Source organism: Diadema antillarum, unplaced genomic scaffold, assembly GCF_040938485.1.
Source record: "Diadema antillarum isolate AM-2024a unplaced genomic scaffold, OU_Dant_1.0 seq00000692_RagTag, whole genome shotgun sequence".
Classification (NCBI taxonomy): Eukaryota; Metazoa; Echinodermata; class Echinoidea; order Diadematoida; family Diadematidae; genus Diadema; species Diadema antillarum.
Genome location: NW_027271597.1, coordinates 425,107 through 436,434, shown reverse-complemented (window position 1 = coordinate 436,434; position 11,328 = coordinate 425,107). Strand labels below are relative to the sequence as shown.

Sequence of the window (11,328 nt, the reverse complement as noted above, 5' to 3'; positions counted from 1 at the left end):
ACTGTTGGCATTTTCATACACTGGCTGTAATTAGGCTTACAGTGGCCACAGCCACAAACTCATGTAGCACCATTCTCATTGATTACTTGCACTCTAGTAGAAGGCATACTGATCCACCACAAACTTTAACTGGTAGAGTGGAGTGACGAGGTCTTAAAGAATGAATGGTATAAAGGCCTTCCTGTCCTTGGGGTAATCCTCAAACTTGGCACGGTACCAGCGGTGCACCTCAAGGGAGGCGGCTGTCTGGTTGGACACCACAAAAGCGAGAACCAGCCACCAGGTCTGTTGGGCGGGGCCCAGGATGAGACCCAGGGAGATGTAGATGAGGATCTCGGCCAGGTAGTGGGGGCAGGAGACGTACTCAAACCAGTCACCTCTTGGTATCATGTGCCTGTTGACATCTGAGGAAGATTACATGGAGTGGACTCAGTTAACTATCTCAAAGTGTAAATGTTAAAAATCTTCAAAATCTTTATATGGGCAATTCCGCGGTTAGTAACGTTACATTTTAGGGTTATTCTCATGATTTAGATTAGACTCATTTCTCTATCTGTGGATTTGAAGTCTCATTAATGTCACCAGAGATCATTCTAGTGTAGACCTAGAACAGAGCAAAGAATGAAATCATTTCATGAATTATTTTAGAAGAAAGGTCTGCTTTTAATGCCGGTTAGTAACGTTACAAAAAAAGGACATAAAAAATTGATGAGCATCTTTGAACAAAAAGTTTGCTAAAACCGGTATAGCTTGAAATATATCAACACTTATTTTTCATTTCTAGCTTTAAGGGCAATATCTACCCCAAATATCCTTTCTCATTATAACTTTGTTTGAAAATTAAGTACAAAAATCATGGTTAGTAACGTTACGGTTAGTAACGCTACGGTTTGTCCAGTGATTACAGAATTGTGTGTTAACTCAAATCATTACATGTTTCCCCATGAGAATGCAAAGTTAAAGCTAAGAAACATCAGATAAGACATGAAACTCTTATTTCAATCATCAAACTCATGCAGTATAGTACCATTGTACTTGTACATGTTAAAAAAGACTAGAAAAAAAGTTTGCATAGATTACAAACTAAAAAAAAAGTACCACTTTTAAAGACTAGGTCAAGTGATCCACAGTTTCATAACTTTGCCAATCACTGTTCATCATGACTCACAGTAATTCACAAAAGCAGCCTGTTTTATTGAGCAAAACAATTAATGTGTTCCTTCTCAAGAGTACCTTTAATAAAGGGGAAACAAATCAAAGAGCAGAAAACTAATGTACCGGTATGTAGTATGTACAGTGTATGGCCAATTGTGGTGTGCGTTGTCATTGCACAATAGGAATCCAGCATAATGCAATGTTTTATATTATTGTGAAAGTAGTTTAAGTCATATGACATTAACTCAAATAATACAGTGTATTAGTTGAATTCATGTTTATTCAAGTCTAGAAACATGTTTTTTTTTTCTTTTAGACCAGTTTAAATGTCTAATCTCTGCATTGTTCTGAAAACAAAAGTCTGTTCGCTGTACCTGAAGCGTAATTAACCCCGACAAACCATTGTATGATAATTTCAAATTGGGACAGAAAATTTGAAGTGATGGCCTCAATTGTTTTTAACACTACTTTCCACACAAAATGCCCTGCTGGCCCACAGATTCCATCAATTGCCCCTTCACATGGGAAGTGTTTAAAAAAAAAATTGCTCCATGTGCACCTTGTGAGCCTTCTGTAGTGATGCGAATGCTGTAGACCCCTCTCCCAACATTTCCTGCCACGATTCACCAACGTGCAAAGATTTTGCCGCATCGTCTCATGACTTTTTTCATTGAAGTCTCCCGCATATTTTGAGACCAAATTTGCGACATCCGGGTACACCGTTCTGCAGTTATGTAATGTTTTGCATAAATGCATGTCGACCTGAAAACAGCTCAAATTCATGATATCGTGCGCAAATCCAATACAAATTGTGTTTTTTCATTAATTTGATATTGATTAGATTGTTTCAACCTTTGACCAGTGAAATTAATCAATTGTAATGTAGATAAGCTTGAAAAAGTGCCTGCAACAAATTTTGGCCAAAAAAACCCAATAGAAAACAAAAAGTAAAAAAAAAAACATTAAAATACATAAGAAATTAACAAAACAATAAAAAACAAAAGAAACTGATTTTGATTTTGCTATTTTTTTTGCAAGAAAATTGTTTGATGTGTCTTGAGGAACTCTTACACAAAACTTTAGCAATCCTTCAGTGTTTTTTATGGAGTTATAGGTGAAAATATGATTTCATGCGTAAATTTGCATAATTAATTTACTAAAAAAAGAAGCCAATATCTTTTTACTGTATGACCACGTAATCTTGTAGTTGACATCTCGCTCTATCGTCAGGCAAAATTTTGCCAGACCAGGACCTGTCCATTGGAGTCTTATTCACTTATTTCATGGTTAGTAATGTTACAATACACACAGGCTGTGGTTAGTAACGTTACGTGGTTAGTAACGTTACACATTTTGACTGCTGTTATTTCTAACTTCTATAATGATAAGTAATATTTATTTTTATATTTTAGTTAGTCATTGGACACAGCAGGAAAAATTGAAATATTATCATTCATAGGCACTTTATACTCTCTGGAGGTAAATAATTTCACTTTTTGGTTAGTAACGTTACATGACTGTCCAATGGTTGGGGAAATGCACACATGTTTGCATTTCGAAGACATGTAAGTTGATTTTACTTTTCTATCCATGAAAGCACTGCATTGCCTCTATGAATTCAATATTTGTGGCTAGAAAATGGCATTTAACTTGACTAGCTATCTTCTTTGCCATTATGGAGATTTTGCTGATGAAATTCAATCTGAAATATTACTTGTTCAAAATTGGCGAATTCAATACCTAAAACTATCAACATACCCTGAAAAATATTTTTTCCTGACTTATCAATGTGTTCTTTCTGAAGTCAAACACAAAAATCAAGGAAAAAACCAAATTGAAATTTTATGGTCATGTCCCTCTAACTGCGGAATTGCCCATATGGTTGATACAACCTCAATTCACTTAGAAAGTGACAACACATGTGGCCTTGCACGACAGTTTCAGGCAGAAGTCACAAAATTTGAAAACACAGTTTTTGCATGCATCAGAAAAGTTGGCTTACAGACTGTAAATTGATATATGATAGAGAAATAAGTTTTTAAGTGGTATGTAAAACAAAGTATGATTTCGAAGATGAAATTACCTCACAAAGCAGTTCAAAATATAAAAATATCCTTACAGAAGTGTTGGACAACATAAAAAAATGTGATCAAAGTTGGTGAATGAACAGAAATACTCCCATTTGCGAACAACTTGTAAACAAGGAAGGTTCAGAGACAAAGGTCCTGCATGAAAATCATTAGTGTGACAGATTGCATTGACACCACAGCACAATAACTGAAACTGGAATGTTACAACGCTCAGTTCATCTACCCATGGACCTAGGTCCATGATCTACCTTTGGCTGTGGATCTGAGGCTGGCAAAGATTTCATGAGCCCTGTGGTGATGCCAGCTGGCCCAGAGGAACACTAACACCCCAACGATGTGATTCACTCTGAGGTTCTTCATCATTTCAGACATAGTATGAGGAACACCTGTTGTGACAATGAACAAAAGAATAACACCTATTACTTCCCAATTTTGTGCAGCTCTTCCAAGAATAGTATGCATGGAGAATTTAATACAATGTATTGCTTACTGCATACCTGTTGGTCTTGGATATCTGCTACAGCCAAGTGCTTTAAAGGTAGCTACAATCGCTGTATTTTAGTTTTGCAATGATACATGTTTAACTCTTTATGTGCCACGTTCGCACTTCCAACTCAGTCGATGGCGTGCCAACTTCGCATATTCTGCTCAACAAACAAAGCCGCCAAAACCGATCGGTAAATCGGCTAATCACTGCTAATCCCGCGGCACAATGAAAGCGTTTCTCGTGCTTTTGTTCCTCTCATATACGGCTTGCATTCTATGTGGTGATTGACTATCAAGCGGTGTTCCCAACTAGATTTGCTCGTACATTCTAAGTTACTGTCACGGTTTCATGTGCAAAAGTCATGCCTTTACAGTAGTATAGCAAGTGGTCATTCAAAAGAAAAATTGAAAATAGATTCGTCATACCATTTATATCGAGACAAAGCTTGGCAGTCCTCTTTAACTTTGCCTGCTATTATGCCTATCTTAACAGAAATTTGTTGAAATTATACAAATTGGAAAAACAGAATTCTTTCTCAAAGCATGATTACCTTCGTGTCTCAGAATAACGTGGCACACAGGGGGTTTCCACCATGGCACACAAAGAGTTAAAACACCCTAGCTTCAACATTTGATGGTAATGCAAGTTAACAGTGACAAACCAGTGATAAAATAGTGATGGTGTTGCTAGATGCACTAGTGTGAACAACCTTCAACTCCAATTGCCATTCATTCAAGTATCAACTGCATTTGTCATAAAAGCCTCGCTTTCTTTTGCTCAACGTATGATGTATCAAACAGCATAGAAGCACATGTTGTACTGTATCACAGAGACTCCAACTCTCCCGTTTTCGAAGGGAGATCTCCCGCCGAAAGTCCATTTTTGCAAAATCTCCCGTTCTCCCGTTTGAGATTTGATTTCTCCCGCCCTGGCTCTGTGTCTCCCGGTGGAAAGGATTTCTTACTTATTGCTATCGTATGTCGACAAAATAAGCCTTATTAGCACCAGAGAACATCTAGAACCCTAGGAACTTCGCGCTTCGCACACATCAACTTGCAGTCTCCCGTTTGCTAGGGGTGTCGGGCGGGAGAATCTCCAGATCAGAAGGTGCTTGGGGTTGGAGTCTCTGGTATCATGGTGATCTGTTCACTATCTTCCATCAAGGAGGGCACACATACAAACAGTGATCAAGAAACCTGTAGTAAAAATAGCAAGGAATTCAGATCTGAAATCTGATATGCCCATACTGGGAAAAACACTTACTTTATTGGAAACATGAATTTAAGTGTGGACACTTGCCACAGGCATTCAATTCTGTAAACTGCCAAATTGTAATGGTCAAGCAAATTGTAAGCTCCTCTTTTCAAAGCCAGGAAAACACACCAAGTTAACCAATGTCCACACTCGCCTTCACTGTGTACTTGTGGCCCCTCGCCAATGATGCTGAATCCCTGAAGCGAGTAGAAGAATATTCCTGCCAGATAGTGGGCCACATGCATGTTGGATTTGGAGTACACGCTGACAAACAAGCACTCCAATATCCTCCTGAATGCATGAACCACTATCACCATTATGGCAATGGTGATGCTCAGTAGATCCACTGTGGGGGTGTGAGGGACAGAAATATGGTTATCAGGAGTAAGGGAGCTTGAGAAACATGTCAAACAAATACTGGATACTTGTAAGCCTCAGCTTCTATTGCATAGATTGGAAGCAAAGTGCAGGTGATAGTGTTTATACCCCATCCATGTGACATAATTATGTACTTCACATGATTCATGAAACGAACACACAAACTTTAATGCAACAATTGAAGAAAAATCAAATTATTGCTGATATCAGTACTTTCAATGGAACAAAACCAAATTATACCTATTGTATTATATGTAATTCCACATGCACTTCTGTGTTTTTCTGTTTTTTGTGTGCATTTGTTGTTATAAACATGATGTCATTTCAGAGCGTAAACCCAATGACACATTACAATATATCTCTAATGCTTCCATCTAATTACATGTGACATATTAATTGTCAAGCTTGTAACATGCCATCTCTTTAAACTGAACTTGGAATCTTATTGACAATGTTTATTTACTATTGCTCGTAGGACTGAAGGAGTCAACAAATAGTTTCATATGATGTTGCTCCATTTGATTTCAGTGTTATATGTCAGGAAATGAGAAATAAATTGCAAATTTTTATGAAAGAAAGATATCATTCAGAGGGGTGAAGGTTCAGGTGTGAGTTTCTTCAATTTGTCTCCCTCTGCAAATTTATTTGTTAAGATCGCAATCTGATCTGTAAATTAACAAACATGTTGGAAAAAAGGAACCAGTGGGATTCGAACCTGTCATCTACTGCTTTCCGGGCAGCAACACTACCACCAGGCTGTTCCTGGTTGCCGGCAGTGGCACGATAAACATGGAACAAATACCCAAGCTCCGAAATTCCGACATTATTATGTTAAGTAATCCAAGGCGGACAAGGCATATTAAATGAAAGAAAAATCTGTTATTCAGAGGGGTGAAGTTTCAGGGGAGAGTTTCTTCAATTTGTCTCCCTCTGCAAATTAGATTTGTTAAGATCGCAACTGCTGATCTGTAAATTGCAAATTTGTTGGTCACAATGACTGCTCTTTTGTGATCTTCACCTGGTTTTCATAAATGGCAATTTTAACTTGCCAAACTCATGAAAAATTGAGAATCTGCAAAATCAATATTTAAAATGCAATGCTTTCTTTCGTTGCTTTGTGGTGCAATGCTCTTTTCGTAAATAGGTTTTACTTCAATGGAATATCTACAGGGTGGAGTTGAATGAATTGTTGATAAGAAACCTTACCTCTTGGGGTAGAAATGGGATAATTTGTAAGTGTCTCCAGCACCCTCACATACCATGCTGGGAAAGGATTTCCCTGCAGCACAAAGCGAAGAGTGATAGCCAGGGTCATTCCATTCCAGATGAATGACAAAAGGTAGAAGTGAAGGAACCACCTGTGACAGATATTATCATTGATGGTGTGGATGCAAAACAAAGGAAATTAAATGCCTGTTCCAATCATTGATCACAATCCAGATTAATAATAATGATGATGATGACAATAATATTAATGATATCTTTTTACAATATTATAATAATAATGATGATGATGACGATAATATTAATGATATCTTTTGACAATATAATAATGATAATACCAATATTCAATCCATAATAATAATGATAATCATTATTATTACAATGTATTATATTTCATATTTTATCATTATTTTTGTTGAGTGAACTCGGTGGTATTACTGTTCATGTTGCGCCCACGCATTAAATTATGTAAATTTAGTCTCAGATCTGTGGACATGTCAGTTAAGATCATGTGAACAATTACGTTTGTAAAATTCATGTTTTGTGTAGTACCTAGTCAAATTCCAAAAACTCCAAATCCAATGTCCTATCCCACGATCCCGGTAAATTTATATCATGTAAACCAACGGTGCAACACATAAACTAAGACACTATATGTCCGCGGTACGCATAAACTAATACATGGGACTGTGTTATGCTCACCTTTTAGGCACAAGCAAAAGTTGCAACGAACTCGAGCGCTGGGTCTTGTCCTGTAGTTTACCATATACGATTGCATCTCTCGCAATGGTTGGAAGAAATCTATAAATTCTGTGGCCTAACCCTACAAGTATGAAAAGGCCTGTAGTGATTGCCCAAAACCAGGAAATTACAGACATATCCATGACGACGACACAGCAGCATAAGTCACGTATGTATGACCTTTGTTTGGACCATTCGAGACAGTGCATCCCACCCACGCATGCATTACTAATAAGTGGTACATTTATGTACACAACCAACATGCTGCGAAGGCCCTGGGAATTTCTTTGGCAGGACACGCCCCCTTTCTTCCAGTTAGCTCATTCATGCGTCTATCCAAGGAGGGTACCTCCAAGGTCTATCCATGAACCTCCACTATCACAGTGCTCTTACGAAGGTGAGAAGAGGACATATTTTATCATCTATATTTTTTAAAGTGTAAAAATACTTGGGTAATTTGATGCAAGGGTATGATTTTTGTTGTTGTTGAAGATTTGTGTCCAACCAGTTGGAGACTTGCTAGGCAGTGCCACTGTAATTTGTACTCCTATATTATGTGATGGGTATCACTGTCTAGTGTTTGGATATAACAGTCAAAGCAGTCAAATTCTAAAACTAAAATTTGATTCTCAGTTATCAGGGGCTGTGAAACCCCCCCCCCACCCCCCCACACACACTTTTGTCTCGTCAAAAATAAAAAGGAAAAAGGGGGGGGGGGGGGGAATCGAATTTCCAGATTCCGCCCTGACATAGTTCTCTCCTTACGTGTAGTGTATATCATAACTTGCCAAACACATAAGAACATAAGAACACAATAATACTGTTATGTATACATTATAATATATTGATCATAATTTTTGTCTAAGCAAGGTTATCTGTCATTGCCATTAACTCCTCTTTCATCATCCATAGCTCATTGCTCTCACAATCCTCACTGATCTAGTAAAATCATCATCAGTATCACTACCTGAGCATCCACATTCTACATTCCCTGGACATCAACAGGGTCACGTATTGTCAGCTGAGAACTAGAAGGGCGCTATCGCATTCCAAGATTTGAGCATAAATGAAAATGAAACAATCTTCATGAAATAAAAAGTTGATGTAATCAAAAGTGGGTAGATTTATCAGCATTGTTCCAACTATGGAGTAAAATAATGCCCTTGTGGTTTTGATTCTTTTAATATTTAACTGAAAATGAAAATAATTAATTTAAGATTGACACCATAATGAAGAGGAGATCGAACTCTACAACATGATACCAATAACTCAATACATACCCCCCAAAAATTGCACTAAAGGCCTTCTGGTTCTCAGCCAGCAATATACATGTACAGTACTACATCAACATCTCAACTTCATTGACATAATCATACCAGACACGCTGCTCTGCATCATTCTTGTACACACGCTACTGAAGAAGACGGCATGACAGTTCTAAAAAGAATTGTGAATAAATAACATTTAATCCATCAGACTTGCAGAATATTTACCAAACACAATGGTGTACAAAATAGATATCAAAATTAGTTCTGGAAATACATCAAATATTTTGGAACTTTATGATTGCATCTATAAATTCTTCACACTTCGCCAGTAATAGCCCCTCTCCCCTCCCATATCAATGCTACATTCTACTTGACTAAGACTGATATAAGCACACTCAAAGTTGCCAAAGAAACATTATTCTTTTTTTTTTTTACTCTCATAACAGCCACTGTTGAGTACTTTGATATACCCATGCTCAGAAGACATTTGTACTGATTAATTCAGTTATCATTTTGCAGGGAAGCCACTCCGGTTTGTTACATCATGGATTTGCATTGAAATGTATTACTAGATTTTGAAGCAGGTTATCAAATTTAGGCTGAATTTACTTCATAAAATTATCAATTTTCAGTGACTGATCATTCTACTACTCTAGAATTACCATTCCTGTTCTTGAGATAAGAAAACATCATCTTGCCTAGATTTGCATGAAGCGGGATTTTTTTTTGTGCATACAAGGCGTGGGAAAAGACCTACTGGCTCTTGCAAGGAACTCATTCCTTGCTTTATCGATGTGCACATACCAACTGTGTAATGATTTTAATATCCAGTTGAAGAACTTATAGTCACTCACTTGGCACTAATTCCACGACAGCAAACAAAGTGTGCATGATTCCGTTGGTGAGAAAACATCTCATACAAGAGCTATATATGTTCAGAAACGTGTTCACACACTGACGAGAGACTTTACTCATCCAAGATATAATACATTGTATGCGACTTTTCAGTAATGAGAGAATGTGGCATGGGAAACAAGCTTTCATGACACTGATAGATACATAGCAATAGGCATGGAGCAAAAGGAACTTCAGGGCTGCCAACATTGGAAACTAGTTGAGAGTGAGACTCCCATAGGCTAATGCTATAATTTAGGAGTCAAAATGAGTGAGATCACTAGAAATGCACGCAAATGAAATAAAGTTTTAAAGTGAGAAAGGACCAAAATGAGTGAGTCTCACTCTCAATGAGTGAGTGTTGGCAGCCCTGGAACTTCCAATTTTTTACTCTCACTATACACTGCTCTCCTCCACTTTATGCCATGGGAACCTAAAAAACAATATGTATCTCAGGATGACTGGCTCATGATTTTATGGCAAAGTACTGATTGGTTTCGGAATGTCACACACGCTGAAAGACCATCCACTTCTTAGAAAATTGATGAAGATCTTATCAACATATCTGCTAGTCAGACTGAAAATATATTTAATTTGAGCATAATTATTCACTTCTTTTTCTTTCTATATCAAGTGTCACATTTCCCTAGCAAGCACACAAGCAAGAAAAAAAAAAAACATACAAAAAGGAGAGAGAGAGAAAAAAATGCATGATACACCATCTGGACTGGTGTCTAATTCTAAAGCATACAAATTTGATAGTAACAGATTACCCAATGTTTTCTATTTTACATTATGCAATTAAATATTGAATGAATAGTTTCCCGACACATTCCAGTCAATTGTGCTTTTCTTTTCACAGCAGTTGTTCAAGACAGCTGGAAAGACCACATGGGAGTCCACATATTGAAATGTGTTTAGTAGAAGCAGGTTAAAGAGAATATCTTGTTTCTCAGTTTTTTGAAGAAACTGTATTCTTATATTTGAATATATCAGTAAATCATGGCTAAACAAATCCCCTAAAAAATCACAGCTACAATGATATACACATTTCTTCAATAACCAGAATTCATCCCAAAGTAACACAATCAGCACAACAAATGAAATGTTTTCCTTCAGTTAAGATATAGAAATCTACACTTATGTGGCCCGTAACTTCATTGCTGTAAACGTCAATATTTTCACGTGATTAATTTTTCGCGCTGAGCAGCTTAAAAATGCATTCGCAGGTTCTTGACCTCGACCTGCACAATTGTTAGCCCATTCAAAATGTGCAGAGAAAATTGTGAAGATATTTTCGCAGGTTTTAGAATTCCAGCGAGCCGGAAGTAGTGCAAAATATGCAAAAATTAATGTACCGTGAAAATATCTACATTTACAATACTCTTTGTTTTTGTTTTTTATCACGCCTTTGATTCTTTAACATAAAGAGAGATGATGTGTTATCAGCACTAGATGGTTTTCAAATACAAAGCAGTGATTAATCATCATGTGGAAATCTGTAAAAGTGGATATTTTCATGTGAGTGATTTTTCGTACTCGGCCAGATAAGATGAGTTTTGCATGTTTTTAATTCCGTGGAATCAAGACATGAACTACTGGAACATATGGCAAGCAAAAATATTTGTTTGCTTTTATTTTCACACTAGTTTCTGGTTGCGTGACATGCGCAAAAAATGTCAGCACCATGAAAATTTTCACTTTTACTGTACCCCTTCAAAAGCATGACCATACTTTACAAATGATCCCTAGTACCATGCCTCTATACTCTTTCACTTTATCACTTCCTACAAGCTTGAGAGCCTCATTTGCTGAGCAAAATCTTTTACATTTCACT

General features: G+C 37.1%; 1 protein-coding gene across 1 annotated transcript; it reads right to left on the bottom strand.

Moving 5' to 3' along the window:
• LOC139737409 (polyprenal reductase-like) lies at nt 1-8,727 on the bottom strand. The gene is made up of 6 exons (XM_071648086.1): nt 8,706-8,727; nt 7,291-7,429; nt 6,571-6,722; nt 5,135-5,332; nt 3,494-3,631; nt 1-404 (listed from the first exon to the last, which is right to left on the bottom strand). Exons 1-6 carry the CDS (start codon nt 8,725-8,727, stop codon nt 154-156), a joined length of 900 nt encoding a protein of 299 aa, XP_071504187.1. The 3' UTR covers nt 1-153.
• Between the last annotated feature and the right edge of the window lie 2,601 nt (nt 8,728-11,328).